This window comes from Petaurus breviceps, unplaced genomic scaffold (genome assembly GCF_028583685.1).
Source record: "Petaurus breviceps papuanus isolate PSGF00001 unplaced genomic scaffold, PetGlider_PUasm1.0 90731, whole genome shotgun sequence".
In the NCBI taxonomy this organism is placed as follows: Eukaryota; Metazoa; Chordata; class Mammalia; order Diprotodontia; family Petauridae; genus Petaurus; species Petaurus breviceps.
The window spans coordinates 11,228,857-11,251,891 of record NW_027187325.1 but is presented as its reverse complement, the minus strand read 5'-3'; the positions used below and the strand labels follow the sequence as shown (position 1 = coordinate 11,251,891).

The 23,035-nt window shown below is 36.9% G+C and overlaps 1 protein-coding gene across 5 annotated transcripts in view; it reads right to left on the bottom strand.

The window, feature by feature from the left end:
* Window positions 1-8,181: 8,181 nt before the first annotated feature.
* The window catches only part of MID1 (midline 1), a 459,261-nt gene continuing 444,407 nt past the window's right edge, over window positions 8,182-23,035 (bottom strand). For 4 of the 5 annotated variants that reach the window (XM_069066924.1, XM_069066926.1, XM_069066923.1 and 1 more), the window contains exons 8-10: window positions 22,848-23,009; window positions 16,459-16,666; window positions 8,182-11,840 (exon numbers count right to left, since the gene is read on the bottom strand). In XM_069066924.1, coding sequence (XP_068923025.1) covers window positions 11,492-11,840; window positions 16,459-16,666; window positions 22,848-23,009 — 719 coding nt within the window. In that variant the 3' untranslated portion in view covers window positions 8,182-11,491. The remainder of the gene's footprint in view (window positions 11,841-16,458; window positions 16,667-22,847; window positions 23,010-23,035) is intronic. The other variant, XM_069066927.1, reaches the window with a different exon arrangement.

Genomic DNA, 23,035 nt, shown 5'->3' with positions numbered 1-23,035 from the left:
GCCCTCATGACTCTCTCCTCTTATCACAGGGTCTCACGGCTATGAGTGAAGCAATCTTTTGTTCTTAGACTTGCATGAAGCAAAAAAACTTGAAGATGCTTAGTCCGGTGATTTCAAAGACACAGACAAAAATTCTGGGTAAAGACCATACCATATATGTGGTGGATCTGTGCAGAATGTCAGTTCATTCACCAGTTTTTCAGTCTCTCAGAGGCAGACTCTCTTAGCACCTTTTACGAGGTTCATTACTTTTCAGGTGGTCTAGGCATGCACCAAACCCTAATTACAGATGAAAATGTTTCATGTACTTAGCTACTTTGAGTGAGATGCAGCCCTTAGCACAGTTCCTTGTACATAGTAAGCATTTAATAAATGTACGTAGACTGTCTTTTTATAGCTGTTTCCCTTGCCCTCTTCAACCTTGTCTCCCCTTTCTCATTTAAACAACACTTCATCAACTCTCATTCCTTCCTCCCTTTGACTTCTTCTGCTGCTCCCCTCCCTCACTGCCACCTCCTCCTCCTCCTCTTTCTTCTTCTCCTCCTCCTTCCCGTCACCAACTCCTTCCCCCCTCACAGCCTCCTCCTTTTCCTTTTCTTTCTCTTCCTCCTCCTTCTCTCCCCCAGCCCCCCTTCTTCTTTCTCCTCCCCTTTCCCCTTCAATCTTTTTTTTTTTTCTTTCCTGGCTCATTCCAGCTGCTTAAGAACATGTTTAACAAATCTTCTCTTGACCCTACCATCCCCTCAAGCTATCCATCCTTTCTGTATCTCTTCCCTTTATGCTCCTTGCCTCCTTTCATTTTTACTGGGATATCAAATGTTAAATTCAATTAACTTTTCTACGTTAATGTTCCCTTTGACATCTCTGTAGATTTGGAGAATGTTGACACTTTATTTCTCCTGGATGCCCTTTCTTCTTTGCTTGGTTTATCTCTCCCAATATAAGCTACTTGAGGGTAGAAATGGTTTCATTTTTGTCTTTTTATCTCCAGCACCTAACACAGTGCTTGCCACACAGTAGGTACTTAATCCATAAGCTTATTGATTGAGTGGCAGGGTGACACTGTTCTTGCCTTGTTCTCTTCCAGTTTGAATATCTTCTTCTTTCTTTTGATGGATCATATTTCATCTCCTGGACCCAAAACTCAGGCATACCTAGGAGGTCTGTCCTTGGCTATCTGCTCTTTCCTCTCTTTTTCATTGATCTCATATGCTCCCATGGGTTTAATTATGATCTCCATGAAGATGACTGTCTTATTTACTCATCTAACTCCAATCTCTTGAATTCCAGTCTAATGTCACCAACTACTAACCTCAAAATAAGTCGGTCTAAAATGGACCTGTTTCTTCCCTCAACCCATGTCTCCTCCTAACTTCCCTCTCACTCACCCAGATTTTCATTCTTGGAGGAATTTTTGCCTTTTCCTCTCTATATACTTCAGTCAATTAATCGCCAATTACTTTCAAGTTTACTACATTTTTCACATGTAACTCCATTCTTTTAAAAAAAGTTTTGTGTTTTACATCATCATAGTTACCCCCAGTATTCCCTCCCCTTCTAGAGAGCTATCTATATAACAAAAAGTGTTTTAAAGCCAAAAAGAAAAAGACAAAAATGAGCATAGCTGGTCAATAAATTCAAAAAGTCTAAAAATGTGTGCAATGTGCAATGCCTGGTGATATCTCACCTTTGTGAAGGAGTGGGTTTGGAGTATCTTCTCATATGTCTTTGAAGTCATGCTTATTCTTTATAATTTTTTTTTAAAGCAATCAGGGTTAAGTAACTTGCTCAAGGTTACACGGCCAGTTATTTCTGGGTGTGGTGCTGGGTAACTGAGCCCGGATTTTGATCCAGGTCATCCTGACACTGGAGCTGGTGCTCTTACTCGCTGAGCCACCTGGCCTTCCCTAAGCAATTGGGGTTAAGTAACTTGCTCAAGGTTACACAGCCAGGTGTTTCTGGCTGGATGCTAAGTGTCTGAGCCCGGGATTCGATCTCCAGGTCATCCCAACACTGGAGCCGGTACTCTTACTCGCTGTGCTACCTGGCCGCCCCTGAAGCATTCACTTTTAAAATGCATTATAAATAAGTTTTTATTGATTTTTTTGTTTCTTACATCACCACAGAATCCCATGTATCACTCTCCTTTTCCCTCCCCAAAAGCCATACCAGATAACAAATAGCATTTTTAAATCTATTTTTACTTTTTTTTTTTAGTATGTTTTAAAGAGGAAAAAAAGATTGATACATTGAAAAAGTCTGAAAATACATGATACCTATCGGCCTTCCACCTCTACAAAGTGGTGGGTTGGAGGTGTCTTCTCATATCTCTTCATTTGTGTCTGATTTAATCTTTCTAATTTTGTTATATTTACTTTTGATTTTTTTGGTGTGTGATTGGTTTTTTCCATTTATAACGCTGTGTATATGGTTTTCTTGGCTATACTTATTTCACCCTGCATCAGATCATGTAGATATTTCCATTCTTCTCTGTATTTATTGCACATATCATTTCTTATAGTGCAGTAGTATTCCATTGTATGTGTGCACCAGTTTGTTCAGCTATCCCCCAACTGATGCTCATCTAGTTCATTTTCAAATTCTTAGCTTTGCTAAAATGTACATGGGAACTTTTTTCTAATTGATGGAGTATCTGGTTCAAAGGTCAGGATCATTTTAGTCACTTTATTCGCATAATTCCGAATTGCTTTCCACCATAGTTGTAGCACTTCATAGCTCCACCAACAATGCTTATCTTCCCACCAGCCCTCCAACATTGAGTACTGGCATTTTCTGTCATTTCTGTCAATTTGTAAGGTATAAAATTAAACGTCAGGGTTCTTTTGTTGTGCATTTCTCTTATTATTAGTGATTTGGATAATTTTTCATGTGGTCATGAATACTTTACAATTTTTTTGAGAACTGTTTATTCAGCTGTTTGATCATTTAACTTGCTAATTAGTCATATTAGCATATATGACTAATAGCTATAGCTATCTATATCTATGCACATACATGTTTATAATTATTTACATATCTATTCCAGTGTATACACATCCACTTACATATCCATCTATCCATCCATCCACCCACCCACCCACCCATCCATCCATCCACCCACCCACCCATCCATCCATCCATCCATCCATCCATCCATCCATCCATCCATCCATCCACTCACCCACCCACCCACCCATCCATCCATCCATCCATCCATCCATCCATATTAATCATACCAAACCCCTGCTAGAGAAATTTGGTGCAGAGATTTTTTCCCCCTCATTCAACCACCTCCCTTCTTTTCATTCTAGATATATTAATGTTGTCTGTGCAGAAGCCTTTCAATTTCCAGTAATGCAATTGTATCTTTTGTAATTGCTTCAATCTCTTATTTGGTTAAGAACACATCTTTTGCCCATTGCTATGAGAGGCATGTGATCTGTTTCTCTTCTAGTTTTTTTTTTTTTAAATAGCACGATCTTTAATATTAAGGTCATGTTTCCACTTAGAATATATTGTGGAGGGATGGTGTAAGATGTTCATCTAAGCCTAATTTCTGCCAGACTGCTTTCCAGTTTTCCCAGAATAAATTTGTTTTTTACCAGATAGGAAGCTTTTCCCTAGATAACTTATGTTTTCCACTTTATTAAACAATGGGCTATCAAGTTCTATTGCCTTTGACTCTCCCTTGTCTAATATGTAATTGATTTAACTTTCTATTTTAAAAATGCCAGACAATTTTGATAATTAATGCTTTATAATATAGACTGAGGTCTGGAAGTACTACTATTTCCCCTTTGTCCTTGTTTCTTTCCATAACTTCTTTTTATATTGCAATTTGATTTACAATTGAATTTTGTTATTTTATCAAGCTCTATAAAGTATTCCCTAGGTAATTTTCATTGGTATAAGCATTAAAAGTGTAACTTAATTTTTGTAGTAGTGTCATTTTTATTACACTGGTATAGTCTAACCATAAGCATTAAATACTCCTTCAGCTATTTTGGTTGTTTTTTAATTCTTTAAGAGTGTTCTGTAATTGAATCAGTACAAGTCTTCTGTAGGCTTTGGAAGGCTAATCTCTAGATACTTTATGCATTTTTTAGTTATTTGAAATGGGATTTCCCTTTCTATTAAGACTTTTTTAAGCAATTGGGGTTAAGTAACTTGCTTAAGGTTACATGGCCAGTTATTTTGTGTGGGTGTTAAGTTCCATGTATTCCAACTCCGGGGCCGGTGCTCTTACTCACTGCGCCACCTGGCCTCACCCTATTATTACTTCTTATGTTTTGTTATTACTATATAGAAATTATATAGAAATGCTGTTTATTTTTCAAAGGTTTGGTTTTTTTTGGTAGCTTGCAACTTTGCTGAAGCTCTTGTCTCGGTATCTTTGCTGATCCCCCTGGGGTTTCCAAGTCAACTATCACATAATCAATAAGCAAGGATAGATTTATCCTCTCTTTACCTATCTTTATTCCTTCCTCTTGTATGTATAAATATTTGCTGTCCCATTTAGAAAATACCAAGAGTTGAGGCAGCCAGGTGGCGCAGTGAGTAAGAGTGCTGGCCCCAGAGTTGGGAGACCTGGGATTGGTTCTGGCCTCAGATACTCAGCACCCAAACAAAAAAACAACTGGCCATGTAACCTTGAGCAAGTTACTTAACCACAATTGCTTTAAAAATAATACCAAGAGTCTTTTAACTTTACTCTCTCCAGAAAGTTGTCAAGTTCCATGTATTCCCTTTTATTTACCTTTATGTTAGACTTATCCAAGAACTGTTAGAGGGATAGTTAATTCTCCTATCACTATTGTGTTACTGTCTATGTCTTCTTGAAGCTTAGATAATGTTTCTTTTATGAATTTGGATGCTAAGTCATTTGGAGCATATAAGTATTATTGATGTTGGTTTGTTGTTTATGGTTCCTTTCAGCATAATATAGTTTCCTTTTTATTTTTTCAATGTTTTTGCTTTGTCTGATATCATGATGGAAACTCCTGGTTTTTTAAAAATTCATTTGAGGCATAGCAATTTTTTTTTTACATATTCTCTATTTGAGTACTCTTCAGAATACATTCTCACTTACATTTTCTAGTGAGTATAGATTAGTCTTGTAGTATTCAAATTTTCTTTCCTTTATGTTTGAAAGTCTTTTTCATGCTTGCTTTCAGGATTTATTGTTTCTCAGTGGAACTGCTAAACCACGATCTTTCTTAGAGGTAGGATTTGTTCTGGAGATGATCTGTGGATTCTTTCATTTGGCAATTTGTTTTCTGTGTTCCAAAGTTCTGGGCAGTTTTATTTTGCTATTTCTTGCACTGTTTTGTTCAGATGTTTTGCCTTGTCTCGTTCTTCTGAGAGACTTCTAATCTCTAAATTGTCTTTATGAATCCTCTCTTCAAGATCAATATTTCTCTTTTACATTCTGGAACATTATGGTATGATACAATACTCACCTGGTTTGACCACAGGGTCCTCTGCCTTATCAAGTGTTGATTAATTTTCCTTTGTCTTGCATTACTTATTTATAAGTCTCAACTTCTTTATGCTATTTGGAAGCCATATTTCCTCCTGCTATTAATATCTTCTCCATCAGTTTATCTATTTGAGTTTTCTTCCCACTGAGATCTTTGGTATTTCTAGTCTTTATGCCTTCCTTCCACTATTGTTCACTTTTTGACTCTCTCCCATTTGGTGGCAGTTTACCCAGGAGCTGAGTCTCAAAGCCTCTCAGCCTCCTGCCACTTTGGGCAATTCATGGTTCAACAGCCTAGGTCTCTGTCCAAGTGACTTCTAGGGCACAGAACTGGCCCTAGTTGGATGCTAGACACTTTCCCTCAAACTTAGCGGAATATCAGACTCCTTTCTTCTTTACCTTCTTATTTCCTAACATGGATCCTATTCTCATTCCCTCTGTTCTTCAGGTCTCTGTTCCAGTGGCAGAGAGTGTTGCCATGCTGCTATCTGAGTTTGAATAAATTTCTGGAATTTGAAGTTTGAATCTTTGTAACACTGGGAGGAGGGAAAGAGCAGTTCAGGTATAAAGCTGATTTCTATTGCAGAGATGTGTATTGGGTTATGTAGTCCTGCTGCATAGAGAATAGTAGCAATGGAGGAAAGGGTGCTAAGTGATGCATTACAGGTTAGGGATTATTCACCTTTTCTGTTAATTAATCAAGTTTTCACCATACTTTGGTTCTTGGTGTCCTAGATTATGTAGAAAGCTGAAATTGCATTCTCTCTGGCACATGATTTCTATTTTTGGAGAGGGTGAGTGGCCATGAGGATCAAAGAAAATGTCTAATCCTCCATCTTATTGCTTACATGATCTAGAAAGCCCACTTCCTTTCTAAATACACTACCACTCCTCTAGCTCATGTACCCATCAATTTTTGTCTGTGCTATTATGGTAGCTTCCTCATTTGTCTCCCTGCTTCCAACCACTCCCTTTTCCCATCAGGTGCTGAAAAAATCTGTCTAGGGAATAGGTCTGACCATACCATTTTCCATTCAGAAAAACTTCAGTTACTTCCTATTGCCTGTAGAACAAAATAAAAGCTCTTCAAACCTGGCATTTAAGACCTTCCATCATCTGGTTTCACCTTTTCCAGTCTTATTTCATATTAGTTTCTTTCATGTATTCCATGTTCTTGCTGAATTAGATGATTAGCTATCGTCAGAACTCTTGAGGACCCATGTTCCATCTTTGTGCATTTTTATAAGTTGGCCTCCATGGCTAGAATGCATTCCCTCTTCAGCTCTGCTTCAGTGTCAAAGCTTTATTTTTCATTAGCACTAAGCACAAGAGCTCTGAAGCTTCTCCTTATCCATCTAGTTAGCTCTCTCTCCTATATACCTATAATTACTTGTATATGTTATATCTTCCCAGTGGGATTAAGCTTCTTGAGGACCAGGAATTGTGTGTGTGTGTGTGTGTGTGTGTTTCTCTAGCATCCAGTGCTGTGCCTTGGACAAAATTGGCAAATTGACAATTAACCACAAACAATTAACAAATGTTTGTTGAATTGAATTTTCATAGTAAAGCAGGAAAAAAATGTCATTTCTTGAAAAATAGGTTGGTGAGACAGCATTGAAAGTTTGGAGTAGTTGCTACAGGAATCGTAGCCAGCCAGCTGGCCCCCAAATGGGTGGTAGTACCACCAAAAAAAATTTAGATGGCTGCTGTACCAAGTGATGAAGTTTGATAAAGTCAAATTTTTTTTTGCCACCTTTCCCTTCTCCCTCTTCCTCTGTTCATAGTCTGGTCCTTTGGGTGCTGAATGATAGTATACTCAAGGCCTAATCCCATCCATGATTTCTTTCAGGGTCATTTAGCAATATATTACAGAATAAATGTTTGGAATGAAGAGGAAGGTGGGATCAAGGCACTGAGAAAAACATTTATTATAGACCAAACTAATTCAATGATAGAAGGCTAGAAGAAAAAGGAAATGACAGGAACTGAATACATATTTAACAACAGGATTGAATAGACTAGAGAAATGATGGAGATAGTATTGGTTAAGGGTAACTAGATGGCTCAGTGGATAGAGTACCAGGCCTGAAGTGAGGAAGAATCATCTTCCTGAGTTCAAATCTAGCCTCAGACACTTTATGACCCTTGGCAAGTCATTTAACCCTATTTGCCTCATTTCCTAATTTGCAAAATGAGCTAGAGAAGGCAATGCACATCACTTCAGTATCTTTTCTAAGTAAACCCCAAATGCGTTCATGAAACCTTGGATGTGACTGAAATGACTTGAACAACAATATTGATTAAGGCCTTAAAAGTCAAGGAAGAGTGGTTTAAGTTTGAAGAAAGATTTATTCTCTCCCCACTTCCAAATGTGAAAAGTATGACATAAAAACAAATTTCTCATTTCCAAAAGCAGAGAGAATGTATTTCAATCCTCTCTCATAAATAAAGGATCACAGAATCTAAACCAGGAAGGGACCTCAAGAAATCACCTTATCCAACTCCATCATTTTACAGATGAGAAAACAGTCCCAGAGAAGGGAAATGACTTGCCAAAGATCACGCAGCTAGGGTTTTGACTTGATTCCCCTGACTCTGTATTCAATACTTTTGTCATGTTGTATTCACACAGGTTTTGTTTTCTATAGTTGAGTTTTATTCTTAAAAGAAGTTTTAAAATATACAGGAGCCACAGGAACAGAGAGGTTTTGAAGTGATGCTTTTATTGTATCGAATGAAGTCTTGTAAAATAAACCGACCTTGGTTTAAAAAAAAGACCATGTAAAATAACAACTTTTCTCTTTCGTCATTGCCCTCATATATAATTTGTACATAAACAAGTTGTAAGGGAAAGGCCAAATGAGAAAATTTCCAACAACAAATCCATGCTTATGTGTGCACATATGTGCGTGTGTGTCTATACATGCACATATAAAGGCACATGCATATATACACCAAGAACTTATTGGATTAAAAGCTCACTTAAGCAATGTGGCTTATTGACTGTGAAGTTCAAATAGCAACACCATAATGAGATTTTTGCGGATAGCATGTCTTTTTCTCTTTCCCAGTAGAAATCACTGTCAACACTCATAGTCAATGTCTCCATTTGAGGAGACTTTTTTTTTTTAATCTAAAGGGGCCAGACAAAAAAAAGAACCACAAAAAACATAGAAATCATCATCAGGCTTTCATTTGAACCCAACTGGATTCCTTTGTATTGTACCGCCAGTCTCTTTCATCTGTCCTTCTAGCCTCATTTCCCTACTCATCCACCAAGAGGACTATTACCATGACGTAAATAAAGCATGCTGCACAGTCACCTTCCATCTTAGGCCTACGGTATTTCTGCTTCATTCATGGTACTTGGTCCTGAACTTGCTTTCCTTTATTCCACATCTCTTCACTTGCATTATTTCCCTAAGATTTGAGGACTATCCCAGCTGTAGTTCAACAGAAAAAGAATGTCTCTGACCCAGCCATCTCAACAAAGCACCCTGGTCAATACTACAGCATTTGTTTATGTACTTTTTTTTTTACTCCCCCCCCCAAAAAAAAAGAAATCCTTGTGGAATTTTCCTATATTATTATAGTTATTAAAAGAAACATAGCAATAGAGTATATACATATTTTTTCTTTAAATATGTCAACTCTGAAATCATTGCTGACTGGTATTTATTGCCCGCAAGGTTTCCATGATGGAAACATTGGTGTTTCAACAACCAATTTATACTCAACCTCTCTTGCCTATACGAAAATAGCCAGAACATACTTAAAACTGCTTAAGTGGAGATTTGTATAGGATTTTTTTTTAATGTTGGAAAAACAACTCTATGTGTGGAAGCATCATTATTCTTTAGAATTGGCATCATAAGGCAAACCGGAAAGCTTATCAGTACCAGTATATTGAATATTTAAAAACTCAGCAGCTGAGCTGGAGGCCCATTTATTTTGAGCCTTTTGGTGAACAAAGTGCATTAAAATATCTTGTAATATTGAATTCCCAAAGCAACATTAAAAATTATTGAGGCAACCTTTGAATTTATTCAGTGAAAGAAAATTCACATTGTTTATTATGGGAAAAAAACCCTTATTTTTAATTTCTTCAGAAAACAGTCCTTTAAAAGTATTTTTCCATTATCTAGTAAAATAATCCTTTAGGTATAAATCTCATAGTAAATATATAGATCCTTATTTGTTAAGAAAAGGAGGGCAGAGTATGCCAGTAATAGAGACAGAACATGATGAGATGACAAAATCCTGTGTGTCTGATTCAAAAACAAACATTCAAATGGTTTTGTTTTGTCTGCGTGACTCAAAATATAACTATCTGGTCTTGGTTCAGGAAAATAATTGGGTCAATTCAGTGGGAAAAAAAGAAACTGTTCAAGCCTGAACTTCTTGGTCAGTTTTGGAGAAGTTGATTATCCTGGTATCTGGGGTAGACACAATATGTATCTTAGGGACAGAAGCAATTTAAAGATGTCAACTCCCCCCCAACCCCACTGCCTTTTTTTTTTCAAAGCAGGACTGACTCTAAATGGTGCCAGGGTGTTGGCTCTATCTCCTATTTTAAAGGAATTTGAGAGAAGATCAATTTAAAAAGCAAACAACAATGATGGGTTGGCCATTTCACACCATGTGTATGAGTAACAAGCTTGATTTCTTTCTTTCCAAACTACACGATAGCTCCCTAGAATAATGAGAGTCTTTAGTTTTTATTTTATTTTAAAGGGAGGGGTGGTGTCATAAAGCCCACTTCCAATATATGTCGGGGTATGTTTAAGAATGAATAGTACCTTATATAAAACCATCATCATCATTTCCTAACGTATCCTTTGGGTGCACTCACTCTACTTGATGCTTCCAGGACACGTTATGCTGTCCAAATTGCCATTTCCATTTGCTATAGAATGTGTTCATTTTCTTTTCTCAAGAGACTAAGAAAGCACTATAGGTGGGAGACTATAAAATGTGAGGGAAAATGTTTTATGAGCCCATGGTAAGCCATTAAAGCTCAAGAAGAGATGGATTTCATTGTAATATTTATAGAAAATGAAAATCCAATTCTTGATCTAACTCAAATTACTCTTGATTTTAAGTAACTGGTATGATTTAGAGACTGCTTTTCTAAGCCTAATACAATCTGATTACCCAGAATTCCCAAGAAAGAAAAAAAAAGCCAACATTGGAATTCCTTTTGGGAGAAACTCTAGGTGAGAAGGTGATGGCATGTTTGGGGAGTTTCAAAAACTGTTGCTTCCACCTGGATGCAGATCATTTGCCAGTTAAACATGATAAATTGAGATACTAAGACTTAACTATGTAATTCCATCATCACCACTACCCTGGCTTTAGGACCTTTTTTAATTTTTACTTCACAGTAATAATATTGCAATTTTTTCCCCCTTAGAAATGGAAATGTACTACCCATTTGAAAATCATAAGAAGAAGTACCTCCGTCTTCTTTTTACTTCTTAACTTGGCTCTAGAGTATTTTTATTTTCATTTGCATATTCTTATATGCAGTATTGAGATGATAGGACCTTGCATGAGGTGAGTGGTTTGCTTTTTGTTGGTTTTTTTTTTTTTTTATATAGAGCGAGACCGTAGATAAAAACTTACAAAACTATTGTTTTTGAGCCCATACACTGTGATGAAATAAGTGTGTAAAAAGCTGGTAAACGTTAGTAAATGGGCCTCTTAATGTGCAAAACCAAATAATTCCTAGGAGTTGTAATCCAGATCATGTTTCTTTTATAAATAATCTATAAATCTTCCCGTAAATACAAAAAATGTTCCAAGAAATTATTAAAGCCATTTCCTGCACTTTAATACAAAACACACAGTTAAAGGAGAGGGAGACTCATTTCCAGGCCCGTCTCAGCCAATTTATGGACGCTTTTTATGGCACACAGTTGAAGAGTCTTAGTCAGGCTCTTGTGGACTGCACATTCGCCATCAGTCCTCTGAATGTTCTGCACCATTTCTGTTCCATTCGAGTTTCAAAAATCAGGGCAGCTGCTCAAGGCAGTCCAAGTGATCTGGGATGGGAAGGCCTGTTATAATTGTCAAACATTTATTCCACACAGTGAAGGTAGGACACACCGGCTGTGCAAACGTAATGTCAAACGTATAAAGGTGAAGGGAGTTCAAAGCATCATAAAAGGCAATGGAGCCATTATCATAGTCTAGCAAAATGCCCACACGCCGGAGGTGGGGTGCTGGTTCGATGGGAATTTCCTTACTATTGTGTCTCACCACCCAATTATTATTGCAGCGGCAGAGCACCCAAGAGGCAGAATTCTTTCCAATCCACTCATGCTTTGGGGCCGACTTGTAAGCAAGACCAATTGCATACCTGCCGAAACAAAAATTAAAGTCAAAGATACACTCTGGGTCTTGGGAATGAAATGCATTTCTGTATTCTGCCCAGCTCAGAGGCTTATGGAGGTGACCTGTTTGTGAGCTTAAATTAAAATCTAGCAAGGTATCTATTTAACTGATAATTTCACATTTTCTTCTATTCCCAACTATCTGATAAAGAACAGAAGATTGGAACATTCAAAATCTTATTTTCAAGTCACATACTACACCAAAATTTTTTAACCTGATGTGATATAATTACCTTTATTCCTTCTCTCTCCCCACCAAGGAGAAATGGGAAAAATTAAGTTGTTTATTTTTTTTTTAAGAAAGTGATGAATCACACTAGACAATGATCACACTTCATAATTGCTTTAAAAACATTCTTGATATTTTTCATGATGTAGAGAATCCCCTTCACCCTCATTCCCTCCTTAAATAGTCTGAATCCTTAATCTAGTTTTTTTCCCTGGGACATATATCCATAATTCTTATGACCTTCCGTAGAATAGAGACTAAGCAAAACCCATTGCTTCTATTCAAAAGTGAACATATTAGATGATGGTCATGGCAGAAGCAAGGTCATTTGAAAATTGGCTTTTAGGATCCTCTCAAAAAGAGGTAAGCTTAGAGAATAGATAACAAAAAGTTTCCAAAATTTAAATAAAAAACCAACAGAACACTGTAGAAAACCTGCCACTTCTAATTAATAGCTATTTACAACTAACTAATAGTTAATTGCATTAAAAAGACTAGATTTCTAACAAAAACAATGTTGACTGAAGAAAGAGATATACAAAAAATCTCTGATAAATTGTTTCTGCACTTAAACTGGCTGTATTTCCAGTTTGAAAGTAGTTAACCTTTTGCAAACAACTGAGTTACTACGTTTGGTTTTTAACTTACCTAATTGCGCAGGTTGAGAAAGGTTATAACTTGTGTTCATGGTGGAAGTATGCACATATTTGCTCAATCAATAAACACTTATGATTTCACTGAATCCTCAGTTTAATCCTATGGTTGAGGTATCAGTCCCTAGGTTTTACTCATGCTATTATACAAATCGGAAAAGTTAAGCATCTAGGGGTTCCCAGAGTGAGTCAGAGCTGAAACTAGGCTTCCTGATGTTCCAACCTGCTGATCTTTCCCTGAAACCACCCTCCAAGTTCATTAGCCCCACTCCATAAAACACCCAACAACCATTAACGCCAGTTAGCATTTGTAACAAAATGACTAAGTTTATAGTCCATTAACCAAAGGAATTGAGTATTATTAAATTATCATTAATCTTGAAAACTATGTACATATTTCCACAATGCTTCCAAGGCAGAGGTAGAATGCTAACGATCCATTAAGGTATGCTCTGAAACACCGAGAAGTCAAAAAGTCTCCAAGTAATGTTTCTCAGAGCAATGCTAACATGCCCCATTGCCCATATCATAAAATTACATGTTTATTTACAAGCATAAGTAGCAGCTCTAGAGAAGACAGAGGTGCCATTCCCCAATCCTCATCCCAAGCAAGGTGTCCACACAAATTTGATCTTTGTGATTGTCTCCTCCTTCCCTCCCCTTTTAGTCACTTCTAACTAATTTCAAAGGGTAGATTTCCAGAAAGTGATGTCAATCAGGTCTTTTAGAATGGCAAACACAGGGGATTACTTCCAAGTTTTAGGGTTTTTTTTCCTTGTGCATATTATTATTTTCTTTACATGTGGTGGATAGTTCAAGGACAATTGAGTAATGTTTGTGGTACTGAAGTTACTCTGGGTAGAATTCTCCTAACTGGGGTGGTTAGGTGGCACAGTGAACAGAGCACTGGCCCTGGAGTCAGAAGGACATGAGTTCAAATACGACCTCAGACACTAGCCATGTGACCTTGGGCAAGTCACTTAACCCCAAATGCCCTGCCTTCTCCTTCCAAAAAAAAAAAAAAGATTTCTCCTAACTACTAATGAATTGAAATGTGATCCTTAGTGAAGCTTGGGTGGATCAGATTCTGTCAGGATAGTGAAGCATGTTCATGAGACATATTTAATTCCCTCTTTTTTGCATCTGCCATTAATCCTATTTTTATGGGTTTTTGCAATTATTATTATTATTATTTTATACTTTTATTGTGTTTGAAAAAATGAGTGACAGTCTACCACACAGACCAGTGACGCAGAAGAACCTCTTTTTCAACCTCAGATGAAATTTTCCAAATAAGAATGTGGCAAACAATTGAAAGGTAAAGAGGAACTCCCTATTAGGTCTCACAACCATTATTTGGGACTGTGGGATTCAAACTTAAGGAAAGGAGATACTTAAGCTCACATTCTCATTATAAAGCTAGGTGTTTCTGTGGCACAGAAATGGTATAGGGACCTTGGATATGTTTTATTACTTTTCTGCACACAATCCAATTTCTTTACAGGGAAAGACAAGCTTTGCAGTTGATATCTGTGTATACATGTATATATAAACACACATATTCATTAATATACAGAAACATACATACATATATGTATTCATTAATAGACAGCAACATATACATATATACACATACATGTGTGTACACACACACACATAATGGTGATGATGGTGTTACACACTATTAATAGACATTACTTTTGAGGTTTTTTTCTTCCCACCAGAGGTGATGAATGTGGGCTAAGTACAGCCATTCACTGTAGATATTTGTGTTGTTTTGAAGATAATTATAACATCCTTTTCCTTAGTTCCATTTGTAACCAATGGGCACAAGACAGATGGATAGTTTTAGGACAGCCTGGGGCTATGTGACAGGTTTTTCTCTGTGCAAAGCTGACTGATAGGGATCAAATCTATGACTTTGACAGAGGAACAGGCAACTGTGCCCTACATACTTACCTTAGAAAGTTTTGTGCCCCAGGGCAGGTAAATGCCTCAGATAAACCTTCAATGCCCCTTAAAACTTCCTGAGTAGCACTTTCCTATAATTAACTGAGATTAAGTGAACTGTGATGGTATCAGTAAAAGACATAGACACTATTCAAAATTAATGGAAAAAAAATCCCCTTTCTCACATGAAAGAGGATTTTGGAAGTTGTGTCTGGGAAGAGGAATCCAAACTGTGAGATTTCTACGGATTTATGATCTCATTGATGTAGGTACTCCCTACGGTGGTGACTGAAACCTATCCATGCTTGTCTACACATAAATCCTTCCATTAAGTGTGTCAGGGATCTTCATATTCTCTTTTATAAAATTATTTTTATTTATTATTACATTTTAAGTTCTGAACTGTTTCCCTCCCTCCTCACCCTGCATTAGGGAAGGCCACCATTTTGTACACACATATTTCTGTATATGTGTGTATATATGTATATATGTAGAACAAAATTATGAATACTTCTGTTTATCAGGCTTTTAAATTTTTTTTCTTTTTGGAGGAGGGAAGGTAGGGCAATTGGGGTTAAGTGACTTGGGCAAGGTCACACAGCTGGTTTTGTGTTGTGTCTGAGGCCAGATTTGAACTCAGGTCCTGATTCCAGGGCCAGTGCTCTTTTCACTGTGCCACCTAGCTGCCCCATGAAGAACAGTTTTCTTTTCTTTTTTTTTTTTGCCTTTTGGGGGGCAATTGGGGTTAAATGACTTGCCCAAGGTCACACGGCTAGTAAGTATGTTAAGTGTCTGAAGCTGGATTTGAATATCAGGCTTTTTTCTTTGAAGAAAGGTAGCATCTTCCTTTATAATTCCTTTGTAATTGATTTGAGAATTTATAATATTCAAAATAACTTAGTCATTCATAGTAATTCTTAGAACAATATTGCTGTTACAATATATAATGTTCCCCTGATTCTGCTCATTTCACCCTTCATTATTTCGTGCGAGTCTTTCCATGTTTTTCTAAAGTTACCCTGCTCATCATTTCTTATGGCACAATAGTATTCCATCATAATCATGTACCACAACATTTTCAGCCATTCCCCAACTGATGGCCATCCCCTCAATTTCCAATTCTTTACCACCACAAAGAGAGTTGCTATAAATATTTGAGAACATATAGGTTCTTTTCCTTTTTTCCTGATCACCTTCAGAAACAGAGCTAATAGTGGTATTACTGGGTCAAAAGGTATACACAGTTCTGTAACTCTTTGGTCAGAATTCCAGATTGCTCTCCAAAGTGGTTGGATCTGTTCATAGTTTCACCAACAGTATAATAGTGTTCCAGTTTTTCCAAATCCCCTGCAACATGTCATTTTCCCCTTCTATCATTACAGCCAAACTGATAGGTGTGAGATTAGATTTCAAAGTTGTTTTAATTTGCATTTCCCTAATCAGTAATGATTTAGAACATTTTTCATGACTATACAGAGCCTATTCTCTTGGTATCTTATTAGATATCAACAGAACAAGCAAGATGTCTATGGATGGGTTAATCTATACCATAAGTACATCTCAGAAACAAAATAATGGTTATGCTTTTATATTTTTAAAGTTCTTATTCTTATTGTGAAAGACATATACAGTTATTATGGAAATTCCATTAGAAGAAGATGATTTTTTCCTTTTAGTCTTGGTTAAGTTCTCAAAATACAGATGCAAGAGTCTTCTTTGGTAACTACAATGCAATTTAAGTATGAGGCTTACCATGTACTTCCACTTATGACTACTTCCCAGTAATGGCGCCCACTGTCAATGAACACGTTGCCTGCGACACCATAGCTCCCTTGGCTGGTGAAGCGCTCAGGGGTGTGACTCTTTTTTGATGAAGTTTCATCACGTTCTACAGTCAGGTTGTCATGGGACACCTTTAGTTTTCGGTGGGCAGATTTGGGGTCTAATTTAAATGGCTGACCTGAAAAGACATTTGTAGAACAAAGAAAAGAAAAAAAAAACTCTGTTTATTTTGAAGAGATTAATCATAGTCTAGGAATTAGACCAGTTAACCTTTTCCTAGTCATATCTTACTTAGGTGGTCTTTCCTTCAGTTCATTTTTCATAATGCAAAGCATCAAAATTAAAGGATTTTCTGTCATTCACTGGTGAAGTTATATTAATCATTGTGAAAATCAAGCTATACAGCATACTTCCAAAAGCTGTGAATGTGGAGTCAGGATTCCCAGGATGGGTGGAAATTCCTATGGTAAAAGGGTTGGGCAGAAGAATGGTGAAAAAAGGAGGAGGTGAGGGTAGAGGAAATGTCTTAAGGGGGAGGGAAAAAGAGATGTCCACAATATTGCAAAGCATTCTCAACAGCACTGTTGTTCTGCCAACAGCATCCGATATGTCATGGAACTTGCCAAGACGGAGCTCACCAGAGTTCACTGAGCAGGAGAGTGACACGGTCAGATCTGCGCTTTATAAATATAACTTTCACAAATGAATCATTAAGAATCAGGGGTATGCTGGAAAATGTTTAACCAAAAAAAGTATATGATAGACTTTTAAATTTAATCTATGTTATTCATATTTCCCCAATACATTCCTGAATCTAAAGAATCAATGAAATGATTCATCTCATCCTGGTTTTGTAGTTCATCAGATTCATGAGGGATAAATGTTCAAACCAAAAAAATTTAACAACTGGCTCTGGGGAGAAGGTTCAAGCAGGCTCTGGCACACCCCTGCTAAGAATTCTGATGGATGCAATAACCAAACATGATTCCAAAGAACCCATGACGAAGCATGCTACCCACTTCTTGATAGGTAATCAAGTGCAGACTGAGACATATTTGTTTTACACACGGCCAATGGAGAAACACATTTCTTATTATTCACACTTATTTCAGGGGTTTTGTTTTTCTTTTCTCCAATGGAGAGGAATGCACAGAAGAGAAATTTTTGTTGTTGTTGTTAATAGAAAAAATTAAAGAAGTTTTGAAGAAGAATGTAAGGAGCATGGATCAGAGAGGGGAAAGACAACGTTCATTTATCACAGTTTTCAACTTGTCTTATTACAGGGAGTGTGAATGAAGGTAACATGAAAATACTACTTTACAGAAATTCTCTTAATAGCCAACATCTATGAAATGTCATTATAGCATTCTATGAGGGATATTTGCAGACGTCCTTTCTGACAAATAACAGAATGGCCCTTTCTGTAGATTAACATTAAGAGAGAGGGAAAGATCATATTCACTGTCAATAACCTTCTCTCTTTTATTTTCAGTGTAATGGCTGCACATATTCAGATCATGTAATAATAGGATCCAAATCAATAAGCAAGCAAATACAGTAACATTATGGATTTTAATTATATATGTGTATACACATACATACATAGATACACACACATATGTTTATTTATTTGTGTTCTGACATTAATTTAGTTTTCCACGAATGAAGTATCAACAGAATGACCTTAGGACAGCCATAAACCTGCATTATTTTATCCTAAAAAGTGGCATAAATGCTCTTCTAGTCTGGGTTTTTCTCCCCCAGGTTTTAATTACGTCTGCCCATTTTATTATTCATATTTACATTTAAATGAGTTGGGCATTATTAAAAACCTCCCTGGGCAAAGGCACAATTGAAAATTTTCAATAAGTCCTTCTCTTGTTGATTCCATCTCTTATGATAGCTATTATTACTATTATTATGACAATTCAATATTACCTTGGGAGATTGCCTGTACCGTAGAACAACATTAGGTATAAGGCAGTTAAATACAGGAAATGAGCTACAACTTCATCCAAAATAATACAGCATAAAACATTGCGGAGATTGTTGCTATTGGCAGGTATATCCTCCTTGGGTAGAGCTCACAGACAATAATCATGGTCAACAAAGCCATGGCTGCCTTTCTAAACCTGATGAGGGTCGTGGGACCCAGTAACATACTAATTCGTGCTGAAGAAAATGTAGCCACCATTGGGTTACAACTATGACACTACCACCTCCCAAAGTCCTTGCTTTTGAGCATCCTTTCCATGTTAAGGAAAAACTTCCAAAGAGAATAGTGTTTGAATTATGCTGTGCCTACCTCTATGCTATACTGGAAAAAGCAAGTCAGAGAGTTTTGTAAAAATTGCTGCAAAAAAAAACTGGGTGAAAAGTGGACACTCAAGTAGCTTAGAATTGGAAGAAACCTTCATAGTCTCCTAGTCTGATTTCTCTCATTTTATGATTGAGGGTCACGCAAGTAGGAAATTAGAGTAAGGATTTGAACCTAAGTCCACAGATCCCAAATCCAGCACTCTTTCTCTTATACCGTAAGTGAATAAGTATCATTTGGATGAAAATACTCAGCTATTTTCCATTATGTTTATCTATCAGGATACTCATAGAAACACACATTTGAAAATAGATCTATCACTTCTTTCTGTGGTAGCTCCTTCTACTTGGAACACATTGAATACAATTCTGCCTCTCTGTAATTTCTACTAAATTCCTTTTGGACTAGAATTCAACTCTTCTTAAACTATACGTGGTGGCCAATGGAAAAAATTTTAAGAAGCCTTGGACTAGATAATCTCTCAAGTCATTTCTAGCTCAATGTCAATGTATGTTTCTGTCCTTCGAGGTCAAGCTGAAGTAAGCCTTTTCTTATTCTCTTTTTCTCAGGCAGTCTAGTGGCTCCCGACTTCCAAAGAGCTCACTCTATGTAATGCCAATGTGATACCCACAGCAGCTGTTATGATTATGCATGTGTATTTCCAGGGTAGATCCGCAAAATATAATAAACTCTCTTATTCAAAGGCAAAACCAAAATATTTATTTGGAGCATCACTAATCCAGAGAGCACTGACATCTCAAGCATTCTTTTTTTCAGGCCTCTCCACAAACAAGTTCCCCTAGGCAACTTCCTCCCTCCCCTCTTTTGCTGCTCTCTTTCTCTGGGGCAAGCTCCTCCAACAATAGACTCCATGTGATTCAGACTGTATCACAGCTGTGAGCTGTGCCAGAGCACAGAGCAGGTCACATAGGCTTATTAATGGGCAGGAAAGATCTTCCTGTTCCATTAACATTACACCATATTAGTGCCAAACTTAGTGAAGATACCCAATGAGCTTTTAGCCTTACTCTAGCTCAGAACTCCTGAATTCAAGAAACCTATAGTCTTAGCTTCCTGAGTATTAGGGATTACAGGTGTGTAGCCCCTGTACCCAGCTAAGTTCTCTTTCACATGGTGCAGTCTTCAGGTGTCAAGACATTCTATTGTTCTCATTTAGAACTGTTACAATTTTTAAATATTCTTTTGAAAAGTGAGTTGACCATTAAATAGCTGCTTGGGCTTAAGAAATGAAAGATTCAAATTCTATTTGGGCAACCCTGTATAACCATAAGTTGGGAAAAAAGCTGCTAATATGCAATGATTGAATAAGCTTTGAAATAACAGGTCTTTTAAGAAAAATATAGGTAGTACATAATAAATCAAATTGATGTAAGTATTTAGTTAGTGTCTACTTACAAAGCAAACAAGACCTGCAAAGAAGAAAAGTCTACCAAATGTGATCCTACTTATGCTTAGAGACATGTTTCTGGCTGTCTGTACATGCCAATTTTCAAATGATATGAAAATAGAAAAGAATTAAAAACTGAAAAATTAAAAATAGAAAAAAATCACCAAACAATTAAAAATAGGTTTGTTAAAAGAATAATGAAATGGATCTAATAGTTTGCCTCCTCTAGCCTAGGTAATAATTTCCCTGTTTACTAACCTTACCTATTCCTGATTAGATCTTGATTTACAGGTGAGGTTATGAAAACCTTGCTTTGTCATTGCTTTAAAAACTAATTTGAGAGTTATATGAATAATAATGATATTTTTTATTGAACAAAAAAATAATTTTTTTATCTAACTATGCAAAACTCACAGAATATTACATATAAAAGGATAATTGCCTATTCCAGGACAATTTTTTCTTGAATCCCCTCAAAAGATAAGAAGAAAGAGAAAATGTATTTGTAGAAATGGAGGGATTTACAACAGAGATTCAGGATCACTTTATTTAAATCAGAAATTATTTGAAGGCTATCCTTACAATTCTAGATTTATTGATTAATTCACATAATGCAATGAAGTGGTGGAAACTGTGCAATATTATTATTACTACCTACAAAAATTTAGCATATCAGATATCTAGAAGGTTTCCATGAAGTGGGTAGACTATTACACTAGAAGCTGACAAGCCCTTGTGTTTCAATTTGTGTGTATGTGTGTATAACTTCAGGGGGAAGAAACAACCTCTTGAAATGCAGGTTGGCGCCTTCTCTGCAACTTCTAAGGAGAGAGCTTCCTAGATCTCTAAGAAGTTAAGTGACTCGCCCAAGATCATACATGTGTACGTGCCATTCTTGCACTCCTAAAAATTTAAACACCTAAATATCCTTAAGGATTCAGCAAATGACTTGTATTGGAATTTAAGCATCATTATGGACAGAACTGCCTGCAATCAGCTGTATATAACACTGATTGATACATATAAACAACAATGTTTTTAATACACATCAATTTACTATATGCTGTTTTTTCAATGTCCAAACTATGTGCAATGAAAATCTTCAAAATATAGAGACATAGCAGAAAAATTAAAATTATGTGGGAATAAGACAATGTATATACAGGTGTTCTGTCCACTACTGTAGCTGTTTTCCAGATATTTCTTGTGAGTCTATAGAAGATGAGGTTATTTTCTATTATTCATTTTTAATTACCAAAAAAAGCTCTTGCATCTGCTGAACATTAACTACACAAAATAATAGTAGGATATTCATTTGCCTTCTAATTACTTCTATCTGAACTCCCAATCAAATTAAATTAGTGAGAATGAGATAATTACAATAAAAATGCTAATAATACCACCATTAAATATCTGTATAACACTTTAGAGCTTTCAAAGAATGTTTCTATACCTCAATCTTGGGCAACTAGCTAGCAGAGTGGACAGAGTGCCAGGTCTGGAATCAGGAAGACTTATCTTCCTGAGTTAAAATCTGGCCTCAGACACTTACTAGCTGTGTGACCCTGGGCAAATCACTTAGCCCTGTTTGCCTCAGTTTCCTCATCTGTAAAAAATGAGCTGGAGAAGAAAATGGCAGACCACTTCAGTATCTTTACCAAGAAAGCCTTAAATGGGATCAAGAAGAGTAAAATATCACTGAAAAAACAACTAAACAACATATCTTAATCTCATTTAATCTTACAAACAATCCTGTAAAGAGATGCAGTGTACTCTAGTATACAGAATGCTGTTGAGGGAAGGTGATATCATGACTTGCAAGTGAATTGGATTTAAGTGAGGGAGGGCTGTGCAAAGTCAGCAGCTTCATTCTCTCCTCAGGAGCTATCTGGGTCCAGTCGTAAGATACAGATCACGACCATTGGAGATGGCCCTGGATGCTGCAGAATGCTGGCTTTAGAATTTAAAAAAAAAAAGACCCAGATCAAGTCCTAATTATCATATACACTGACTATATTATCACCACGAGAAGAGTCATTAAACTTTAAAACTAAAAGTTGCTCCTGACGATAAATTACAGATGAGTTACTGGCTAGCATTCACAGGGGTGAGGGTTTACACAATGAGAGTTCCCCACTCTGACAAATTCACAAGTCTAGACCCAAACAACAAATCCTTATAGAGTAGGAAAAGCATTTCCACCATTTTGAGGGTGAGGAAAGTTGAGGCTCAGGGAGGTTAAACCACTTGATCAGTGTTGCACAGCTAGTAAGCTTCAAAGCCAGGATTTGAACCCAGACCCTTTTGATTCCAAATCCAGCATTCTATCAAAAATACCACAGTGCCTCTCTACATTAAAGCTAAGAAACAGAGGAAGAAAAAAGGGGGAAAAAAAGCTGGGGGGGGGGGCGGGGGGCGGAGAATATCTAGGTCCTGGAGAAGTGAAAGGATTTGGAGAGATATGGGAGACAAATAAAGGGCTCCTGTACAAGGGATCATTAACTTGATATTCTGCTTTGAATTGCTTGCCTTTCAAATGTCAAGCATCAAAGAGACTCAGGGAAGGGAAGAAGGCACAAGGATTGTAGAGAGAGGGTGAGAGAAGAGGACGGGAATGGGTTTCATGTCACTCACTGTTTGTCTTCAATTTGCCAGGCTCACTGTTCCGACTGCCTGCCTGATTAATAGCTTTGACGATGAAGATGTACTTGGTACCACTCTGGAGCCCGTGAACTGTGTAGTGGTTTTGTTTGATGTTGGGCACAATCATCCAGCTGTCGGCAGAGTTACACAAACCTGCAATTTCAACCAAACACGTTTTG